This window comes from Acinonyx jubatus, chromosome C1 (assembly GCF_027475565.1).
Source record: "Acinonyx jubatus isolate Ajub_Pintada_27869175 chromosome C1, VMU_Ajub_asm_v1.0, whole genome shotgun sequence".
Lineage (NCBI taxonomy): Eukaryota > Metazoa > Chordata > Mammalia > Carnivora > Felidae > Acinonyx > Acinonyx jubatus.
In genome coordinates, this window is record NC_069381.1 from 106,355,060 (window position 1) to 106,365,805 (window position 10,746).

The following is a 10,746-nucleotide window of genomic DNA, read 5'->3' on the forward strand; positions in this document are numbered from 1 at the left end:
CTTTTTTTTTTTTTTTATCACTTCCAGACACTGCTGAGCTGGGAAGAAAACCTCTGCATGAGTAGCAGAGGGCTTAAAGCCAGCAAGATTCTGGTGACCATGTGGATGTGACTTCACCTATTTTCACCTGCTGGTGAGAGTCCAGGCTATCTGGGGGACAAGATTGGAAAGAATTTGCACAGAACACCTGATGGCATTTTGATACAGTGGATCTGCAATGGTTGAGGGCTGCTCCCTGATCACCAAGAGTTCAGGGTGGGTCTTGTGGTTATGAGACTCTTCTGAGTATTCTGCTAACTAGTTACAATTCTGTAACCCAGACATATTTGTAGGGGACAGTTCAGGACATGGCTTAAGGCTCAGTGCTGGGCCAGCAAGTCCTGGGTCAGCCAAACCACAAGCTATGACAGGTTCCCAGAGGGTGGGGGGCTGGGCCCCTGGAGATAGGGGGAGGACAGGTACTGTGGGTACAAGGGGAATAGACTAACAGCAGAGATCTGAGGGCAGCTGACCTGTGATTTTGGACCTTAGCCTGGTAGCCAGAGCCCTTCACAGTCTACTTTAAATAGAGCCTTTCAAATAGAACCTCTGTGACCTGTGGGCCTGGAGTATCCTTCTTCATCTCCAGCTCAGGGCAAATCATCCACCCGTAGGGCGACCCGTCCCTATCACACTGGCCATTAGTGTTCTGTGGGACCTAGGGGATGCCATTTCCTCCATGGGGTGAGGCCTTGGGCCCTAAGCCATGACAGCTCTTTGGAAGACTCCTCAAGGCTAGTGATTCAGTTCCAGATAGCTAGCCAGGCCCTCAGTGTCCTTGCCCTTCTCTACTCCCAGCTGAGGGAGCGGGGAGAACTTCATGTGCCAAGGAGCTTGAATGACAGTAGGGTGGGGACAGAAGGTAGCTCTGATAGGTCAGAAGCAGGAGCAGGAAGCTTCTTTAATATATTTTTTAAAATTTTATCAGGCCTGGAGTAAGCTTCAGATGGACAGAATTGCTCAGAGATGGACACATTTAAGAAGAATGTAGAGCCTGTTGTCATTAATGCAAACAAGCTTGTTGGGGAGGACCAGGAGGGGCATCACAGGGTCTGTCACAGAATCCTTAGGAAAATCAGCAGTAGGAGGAAGGTCTGTAAAGACACAATGGTTATGCAGGTGCTGGGCTTGTGGACAGTGCCCAGAGAAGAAAAGTCACTCAAAATAGGAGGTTTGTCCTGAGAAGGAGCAAAAGAAGGATCAGGATTGGGCAAGGTGCTCCGCTTCTCACTGATCCAGTGGGAAAAGTAGGTGAGCCTGGTGAAGACGCTGGGGTCTATGGGATAGCGGCAGGCCTGGCTCCAGCTAGACAGCCCCATCAGAAACCAAGTGCCACCATTCAGCTTGCAGACCAAGGGGCCTCCAGAATCTCCCTGAGGAAAGAGACAGCATGAGTCATGGGGACCAAAATAGAGGGGGACACACATGGTTTAGACAGTGTGAAGTGCCTTTGCCCTCCACCAGAGTGGAGTTTAGGAAGCCTCATGTCAAGGTGGGGCTATGAATTGTTCTCATCAGAATTACATGGAGGATTTGAAAAATCCAGACACAGAGTCCCACTGCAGACCTCTTTGATCAAAATCGCAAGGGTAGGGCTTTGGAGCTCACTTCACAAAGCCTGTGGAGGGGACTCTGAGCATCCTTCTAAGCTGGCAGTCATAGACCTATCAGAATATGCAGGCAGACTCCAGATATCGGACACCAGCCCTTTGTGCTTCCAATCCTAAGTGAGTGAAGGTACCACCTGAAGTCCCATGGGGCTTGCAGGCCTCTGGGTAATTATCAGTCCAGTACAACATCCCACCTGGGCATTTGTTTTTGACTTATTAAGGTCTCTGGTTTGTGGAGCTTCTTTAGAAAACACAAACTGTTAAATGTGCTCAGCAGAAAAGAAGTGATCCCAAGTCCAAACGTAGGGTGGTCAGAATGGCAGGGAGCCCAAGGGGGTCCCAGAAAAATGCTAAGGACTTTGAGGTCAGGACGCCAAGGCAGGAAGGCACCACTGGGCATAATGCTTCTATCTCATGGGTTATAAAGTAGGGACCAAAGAAACATAGCACCCTTCCAGCCTTCTGTTGAATAAACATGACCGAGTACCCTGTGTGTAGGAGACACTGATATGACACAGAACATGAACACAGACAGTACAGCACACACCATGCACAGATGCAAGATGTGGAACAGAGGCACCCAGGGGGTGGTAAATGGCAGGAAGGGCTGCCCTAACTGGACCATCAGAGAGCCTCTAAGCAGAGATGGGAGGGATGAGCAAGGCCTGACCTGGAATTTGCAGGCACAGGTAGGCGGCCTGCTTGGCACAGGTGACGCTGAGAAGTGGCAGGGCCAGGCCCAGGCTTATCAGCTGGGAGGGTATGGATGAAGGGACATTGAAGGACACTCAGCAGGGAGGTAGTGTGACCTGATACAGATTCTAAAAGGATGGTAGGATTTCTGGGGCTGGGTGAAGCACAGTATGTGGCAGGGCAGAAATCAGCACAGGGAGACCAGTCATGAACTACTGCAGCAGAAAGAGACTGATAAAGACAGGCAAGAAATGGTGAGGCACAGATTTGCCCTACCTGACCCTTTCCCTCCATTTAAGGTAAAAATGGAGCAAGGCAGGAAAAGCAGAATAAGGGCTGAGTGGTGGGTCCTTGGTGTGTGGAGGTCAGAAAGAGGAGGAAGAAAGCAGGAGACACAAGAGGGGCTGCCCTTCAAGTATGATGGGATGTGCTGCAGGGTGCATGACCAAGCACCAAGTGGGAGGAGGTCAGAGGTGCACCTAGGCATCTGGCTGTCTTGGTGAGAAAACTGTGGAGGAAGGGCGAGCACAAAAGTCTGATAGAATGGGCTGAGGCTAAGAAAGAGAAGTGAGTAATCCAGAGAGGGCCCTTGAAGTGGGTGAGCCCTGTGGGAAGGCAGGCTGAGAATCAGGGCCCAGGGCAGAGAGCTGGGGAAAAGGGAAGGTATGTGTAGGGTGTTTTAAGATGGGCATCATGACAGTATGTTTTTCAGCTGATGGGAGATGGTCAAGGAGAGAGACAAAGAGGTAGCAAAAGGAGCAGGAGAGGAAGGAGCTCTGTATGAGGAAGCATGTGGGGGCCATAGCTCCAAGCTTTTGTAGGTTTGACTATGATCATGCCACTTCACCTTGAGCTATCCACTTTCCTCTCTGGGTCTCAGTTTCTCCACCATAGAATAGAAGGATTCCACAGAGTAGGAGAAAATATTCTTAATACATATACTCAATAACATACTCATATTCTAAAATTCAATGAGAAAGACACACAATCTCATTGAAATAATGGCAAAAAATTTTGAATAGACACTTTTAAAAAGAGGCAATACACATATGAAAAAAGTGCTTATCTTCATTATTCACAGAGAAATTCTCAGAGAAATGCAAATTAAAAATCACATTGAAAATGGCGGGCAACATGAAGTACTGGAGGCAATGTGGAGCAAACACAACTGTCAGCCCCTGCTGGGGGGAGTGCAAACTGGTACCAGTGGATTGGAAAGCTGCTCTTCAGTACCTGTGAGAGACGAACCTGTGCATATCTTATGGCACAGTAATTCTACTCCCAGGGTTATACTCAACCAAAATGTGAACCCATGTGCACTAAAACACATGCACTAGGATATTCACAGCAAATCTATTTGTAATGGTCTCAAGTGGAAACTATCCAAATGCCACCAAGACTAGAATAGATAAATAAAATTGTAGTATATTCACACATTGGATACCATACAGCAACAAGATGAACAATGTAAACTACACACAAGATGCATAAATCTCAGAAACATAATATTGACCAGATGAGAATGCATCCTCTATAATTCCATGTAGGTAAGTCCCAACACTAATCCACAGAGCTTCAGAAGCCAGGACTAGTCTCAGGGAGTTAGTAACAGGAAGGAAGTATCAGGAGGATTCTTGAGGTGCTGGTTGATACGTGATTGTGCCAATTTCTTTTTTTTTTTTATTTAATTTTTTAAAAAATGTTTACTCATTTTTAACACAGAGAGAGAGAGAGAGAGAGAGAGAGAGAATGGGAGGGGCAGCGAGAGGGAGATACAGAATCCGAAGCAGGTTTCAGACTCTGAGCTGTCAGAGAGCCCGACATGCAGCTCGAACTCACAAACTGCGAGATCATAACCTAAGCCGAAGTCAGACGCTCAACTGACTGAGCCACCCAGGCGCCCCCAAAATTTTTTTTTAATGTTTATTTATTTTTGAGACAGAGAGAGACAGACAAACAGAGTGCAAGCAGGGGAGGGGCAGAGACAGAGGGAGACACAGAATCTGAAGCAGGCTTCAGGCTCTGAGCTGTCAGCACAGAGCCGGACATGAGGCTCAAACTCATGGACCACGAGATTATGACCTGAGCTGAAGTCGGATGCTTAACAGACTGAGCCACCCAGGTGTCCCTGATTGTGCAAATTTCTAAAAATGCATCAAACGGCACATGTCTAAATTATGCCCTTTTCTATGCATGCTATTCTTCAACAACGTTTTTTTTTAAACAAAGAAATGTATGGAATGAACTAGTATTCTTTGGGGTCTTCTGACCTTCAGTTCTGACACTTCAGGCTGGGGTGAGCTTAGGAGGAGGAAGTCAGGGGCAGGATCCAGAGAAGACACAAAGAGAGAGGGGAGTTCCCACTTGATAAACAGAGCCAATCTCACTTACTCTGCAGATGGACTTTCCTGTCATGAGGTCCCCAGCACAAAACATATCCTCGTGTATAGAATATTCACCGCTGCTGGAGTCTGGCGATTGGAAATACATTTTACAGACTTCACTGTCAATGATGCCAACCTCTCCCTCCTGCAGCTGAAATGGTGCAGCCAGGAAATCTGCAGGGGTCAGGAGTGGGGGAAGGTCAGATGTGGGTTGGAGCCTGAGAGAAGGGCTAGCTACCTCCCCAACCGGCCTGCTAATGGACATGCTGCCATTTCCAACTGACAGGATTGGGGAAGTCTCTCAGAGGACTTGCAAAGATGAAGGGACAAGACATTTAAGGCAGACAAGAGAGCAAAGGTGAGGGGTCTGTGGTGGGAAGTGCCAGGAGGGAGGTCTGGGTGGCTGCAGTGGCGTGGGAGTTGAAAAAAATGAGACAAGGTCACAGCAGGGTCCAGAGCGAGCAAGGCCTCTTCACCAGTATGTGGAGTTTGGATTTCTCTCAAGCACACTGGGAAACCACTGAAGGGTCTCCTTGTGTTTTGAAAATAATTAATCCGGCAGCTATGCAGATATAGAAGTAGAGGTGGAGGGTGGAAGTTGAGAGTCCTAGCTTGGCCCAGGTTCCAGTGATGCACCTAATGGATGCTGGGTGGGGTGAGGTAGTATGTCAAATAAGACATGGCCCAGCCTCAACGAGCAGCTGGTCTGTGGATGCTTTCCATGTGGATTCTATTTCCACAGATTGCTCACAGATCAGACTGGTGTTTTCAGTGTCACAGTGACAGCTCCGTCCTGTGGAGTGCTTGCCATGTACAGCTCTCACATGTCCTTGGGGACAACCCAGGCCCAGCAACTGTGGTCAGGGAGAGGACAGAACAGCTGCAGGCTGAGTCTATCATTGATGTCAGATGCTCCCTGACCTGCTGGCTGCTCTAGCCTGCAACTTCCCCTCATACCCCAATTCCTACCCTCCGACCAGTTTTGCAGAATCCTCCTTGCTCTGCCAGTGGTTCTTAATGAGTGACAGTGCTTCCCAAGAGGGTGTCTTTGGAAATGTTGAAGCATTGGCTGTTTTCATGACTAGACAGTGTGATTGATATTTGTGGCCAGAACACAGCAAAGAAAATCTTGCCCCAAATACCTCCAGTGAGATACTCTGCCAGATCATGACCCTATGACCCTATAAATCACAGCAAATTTACATTCTGCTTTTTTCACTCTATGTTACATTTTCCTAAATTAAAAGCATTTTCCATTGTGTTAAAAAAATATTTGCCCACCATTTCTCCTCTCTCAGCCTAAAAATGTACAAGCCCAGCAAGCTGGCAGAACAGGCAAGTTTTACTTGAATTAATGGATGAGGGGAAGTGAGATTCACATAGGAATATGTTCTTAATCCAGAAACACCCAACTTTGCCTCTCAAGCCAACAAGCAAACTTGTTTTCATTTCCTTACTGTTATGCTTCCCTGAGTACCTTCCATGGTAGGGAAAGCCCAAGAGGTGCCTGATGAAGCTTTGGAGGGGCCTGACATGGTCTCATGCAGGACCTGTGAATCAGAGTGGAATCCTAAATGGCTTGGAGTCAAAGAGCCCAAGTTCTTGATTCCAAAAGTTAGATATGCTCAGACTTTTTGAAGCATGACAGAAGGAAACTGAAGCTTTAGAAGGAAATGGTATCAGGGCTGGAAGGGCCCCACAATGGTTAACACACCTTCCTCCACCACTACCCTCCCTGCCTGCCCTGCTCCTACTCACCATCCTCAGTGATCATCCCCCAGCCGGTTATCCAGCAGCTGCTGTGAAGGGGCAGCTTCATGGTAGGCCCCGGCAGGCAGGCAGGGAGGATGTGAGAAGTAAAGTTCACAGATAGATGCAGTTGCAACAGAGCGATGTCACTGCCCATGTAGTAGCGCTTGTTAAAGTCATTGTGAACAATGACTCGATACACTGTCATCTGCCGGCTATGCTCAGTGGGATGTTGGAGCTGATGGTACCCTAGCAGGACCTGGTAGTCAGATGGTTCATGGGACCTGTTGTGAGAGGCTGTATTATCACCTGTCTCCTCTGAGCACTGGGCTAACACCCTTGCACTCTCACCTAACTGCCTACCCCCAACTCTCCCAACCCCATAAGCAACCAGACATCACCATTATTCCAGAGGTTGCTCTCTCCTCCCTTCCTAATGTTCTCATCAGGTGGGCTGGATTCTTGTCTGTCTGTTGCCTCAGGAAATCTGTCCTTTGAAAGTTTCTGGGGGCGCCTGGGTGGCTCAGTCGGTTAAACGTCCGACTTCAGCTCAGGTCACGATCTCGATCTCGTGGTCCATGAGTTCGAGCCCCGCATCAGGCTCTGGGCTGATGGCTCAGAGCCTGGAGCCTGCTTCTGATTCTGTGTCTCCCTCTCTCTCTGCCCCTCCCCCGTTCATGCTCTGTCTCTCTCTGTCTCAAAAATAAATAAACGTTAAAAAAATTTTTGGGGCGCCTGGGTGGCTCAGTCGGTTAAGCGGCCGACTTCAGCTCAGGTCACGATCTCGCGGTCCGTGAGTTCGAGCCCCACGTCGGGCTCTGGGCTGATGGCTCAGAGCCTGGAGCCTGCTTCCGATTCTGTGTCTCCCTCTTTCTCTGCCCCTCCCCCGTTCATGCTCTGTCTCTTTCTGTCTCAAAAATAAATAAAAAACGTTAAAAAAAAAAAAGAAAGTTTCTGATGGCTTCCCCAGTATGCCCCCAAATCAAAGGAGCAGAGAATCTCAGTGCTGGAAAGAAACATTGGGGCACAGCAAACTATACCCCTTCATTTTAGAACAGAGGAAACTTGGCTCCTTCCCAGCTCTGACCAGAACCATTGGAAGGTCCCATGGCTTGGAGTGGTTCTCAAAGACCCCATTTCTCAGTGCAGAATCATCCATTCCCTCTTCCCATTCTTCACACTCAGACTTCCCTAAAGGATGAACCCCATCTGGAGACAGGCACTCAATAAGCCTGTGTGAAGCAAACAGGCGAACACATGGAACTGAACTTGCTTCTGGAACGTGAGCAGCTTTCCAACATACGTGGTCTGCTCGTGCTGCTCCCTTGCCCAGACTCCATGTGACTGCATTCTTCTCCCACAAGGCTGTACTAGCTCCAAGCCCCTCCTCTGATGCAACCCATGGTACCTCTCCTGACACTGGCTCAGGATCTACCCTCTTGCATATTCTGGTCTTTCCATCCTGCAGCACAGTAGCTGGGTTCATGTATCACTTTCCTGATAGGATGAGAAACTTCAAGGTGGGTCTTGCATCTCCACATCCTCCACGGTGGGCCTCACAAGGGGCCTACCACCCACGAGTGCTGAATAAATGAACAGAACCCAAGTGGTTCTCAAAGCCAGTTGATGCCAGTGGCTCTTACCTCCTCTGACTTCAAGTGTGATATTCTCCCCGCTCCCTCTGGGCACAGAGTAAGCTCAGGATACACCTGAGATGCAGCCCACTCTCCTGACTATCTGTGTCCCATCCGAGGACAGAGGCCATTTGCTTCATGCCTCACTCTGGCCTATGGAGACAGTGGTGAACACAGTTGCTCTTAGGCACATATTTCTACAGAAGTGACAGGAATTTCTGGATGCTGGTTAAACAGCCAGAGTCCCATGATGCTTCCATAGAAAAATGTGCTAGAATGTGCAGGTGGTTAGGACCCAGGGAAGCCTCTGGCAGTTGTGCTAATGATGACCTTTGAACAGCCTGATTGGAAGAGGACAAAATAATTGCCCAATTTGTCCAGGCTCTAATGCTCCCCCAGCCCTGGAAAGTGGGGACCCTAGAACCATTGCTCTGACTTAAAGCCTAAAACCTGTGCCATATGTCCAGCCAGGGATACTACACACCCACTACCATCTGCACAAGAGGAAACAAACCCACTGACATCTTGTTGGCCTGTCTAGAGCTGGGCAAGATGTAGAATGCAGAATCTACCTTGAGTGGGAACAGGACTCAGAATCCTAAAATTTAAAGAAGACAAAAATTGGGCTGGAGGCAATGACTTTGGAACTAAAGTTTGTTTTCCAGTACTTACTGATAATCACAGTTAAAGTTAATTTCCACTTAGCTATGTACAAGTAATGTACATGTAGCTGAGACAGCCATACCATCTTGGTATTACCAAAGTGTGAGGAGGGGGACAGATGGGAACATCCCTGAAGGAAGAGATAAGGTAAATGGCCTTTGTACTGGGAGATGTGAACTCAGAGAGTCAGGAGACTGGAGTAAGGTGGTGAGAAGGGATGGCATTCCAAGTAGAGGGGAATGCTCGGTCAAAGGCAGGGGCAACAGTGCACACAGACACCTGGTGGTGGCCAGGAACAAAGCCTAGGGAAAAAGGTCTGGGACATCATTCTCCCCCTTCTGTTCTGTCCATCTTGTGTTCCCTCCCCAATCCCACTCGAGTCACTGGGCCCACTGGGAACACGCACTTTTGGAAGCAGTGGGCAGCTGAGATCACCCAGTAGGCATCTATGAGGGCAGCTCCACAGATGTGCTTGCCGTGGTAGAGTAGGCTGGCCTGCCATGGCCACCGACGGTCCGGTGCATTCTGGCCACCAAAGATCTTCCCAGTTACTGCTGGCTTCCCACACACTGTGGAGACAATCCTACCCATGAGGCACCATGAGGTATTATGGATGCCAGCCTTGGTGTCTCTGGATGTCAGCATCAACAGGACACAGGGCCACCGTGGCCCCTCCTCACTTTTCAGCTGGGAAATCCAAGGCCCAGGGTGAAGAGACATGGCTCATGTAACAAAGAGCCACCTGGCTTTGCTGGTGATGGTAGTACTAAGGAAGCAGCCTGTGGGTTTCAGTAAGAAGGGTGGGGGTGAGGTTTGTGGTGCAGGCACCTGCAGAGTACACATCTGCATACCACTGGGGTGCGCAAGTCAAGACCAGGAAGTGGTGCTACCCCAGGTGCTTCACCAGACCTTATTTCACTTAACTAGCACACCATTATTTGAAGTCCCAGAAACTAAGGACTTACTTAGGGATGCTGTTTACTCAGGGCCACTGAGGATTAAGTGGTTGTACCCCTCCCACCTCAGTCCAATATTCTAGGGAGACTGAGGCCAAATGGAGCACATTTTGCTTGATAATTCTCCTGAAGCACTGCATCCTGTTCTTAAAATGAAGAGGTTTTGGGGGTCCACACAGACAGGCCAGTGATGAACCTCCGCTCTTGAACTGAGGAGGCTTGAGATCCAGAAGGAAAGAGCTGGCAAGAAGAGGGGGTGCCCTGGTCTCCTCAGCCATGGGTCTCCCTGACCGTGCGGAAGGGGAACCCAGGAATTCTAGGGCCCCACTCAGCCAGGTAGAGGTCCTCCTGGCTGGTGGGGTGGGTGAGGGACACTTGAGAGGTGGGGGAACCTGACGCCCCTCACCATACTCCCCCCCACACTCACCATCCGCAGCAGTTCCCTCGGGCTCAGCACGAAGCAACAGTGGGCACAGCCAGAGCAGGGCTGTGGCCAGCACGCAGGCCCCCTGCCAGCCTGGGCCTGAGCCCTCGGCCCGGGCGCTTGCCATTGGGCCAGTCCACGTCGTCTTCCCAGATGAGGGGCCTGCGCCACGTGAGGCCGCAAGGGCTGCTGGGAAACCGTCTCCCTCTGTGGGGAGTGTCGCCTCCTGCCCTGCAGCCTGTGTGGGTACCAGGAGGAGGCAATGGGCCCACACACGATGCCAGAGCCCCTAGGCTGATGGGGAAGCAGAGGACATATAGAGTCTTCTGCCAAGGGACCCCAGTTTGATGGCAGACACAGCGTGGTTATGGTGTATGCCTAGGAATATGCACTAATGGTCAGAGGTCATGTGCTTATATAATGTCACCAAATATTTCTAACTGGCTTTCAAGATCCAATGCACTCATTTCTACCCCTCCCCCATTCACATAATTAGGTCAGACCCACTATGGATAATATCTCTTTCTTAAACTCACTTGAGCAATACAGCATGGCATAGTAATGGGGTGGATATTTCATTATAGTCACAGGTGG

At 49.5% G+C, this 10,746-nt stretch overlaps 1 protein-coding gene across 1 annotated transcript; it reads right to left on the minus strand.

Annotated features, from left to right (window-relative positions):
* Positions 1-922: 922 nt before the first annotated feature.
* Positions 923-10,314, minus strand: LOC106966432 (serine protease 40). Its single transcript, XM_015062547.3, has 5 exons — positions 10,156-10,314; positions 9,179-9,341; positions 6,485-6,759; positions 4,734-4,900; positions 923-1,412 (listed from the first exon to the last, which is right to left on the minus strand). Exons 1-5 carry the CDS (start codon positions 10,277-10,279, stop codon positions 1,095-1,097), a joined length of 1,047 nt encoding a protein of 348 aa, XP_014918033.1. The 5' UTR covers positions 10,280-10,314; the 3' UTR covers positions 923-1,094.
* Between the last annotated feature and the right edge of the window lie 432 nt (positions 10,315-10,746).

Excerpts from the sequence above, each read along its gene's own strand:
- LOC106966432 (XM_015062547.3), bottom strand. The coding sequence starts at position 10,279 with ATGGCAAGCGCCCGGGCCGAGGGCTCAGGCCCAGGCTGGCAGGGGGCC. Across the intron at positions 9,342-10,155 it reads CGAGGGAACTGCTGCGGATG|TGTGTGGGAAGCCAGCAGTA; the intron begins GTGAGTGTGGGG and ends TTGTCTCCACAG. Across the intron at positions 1,413-4,733 it reads CAGGAAAGTCCATCTGCAGA|GGAGATTCTGGAGGCCCCTT; the intron begins GTAAGTGAGATT and ends CTCTTTCCTCAG.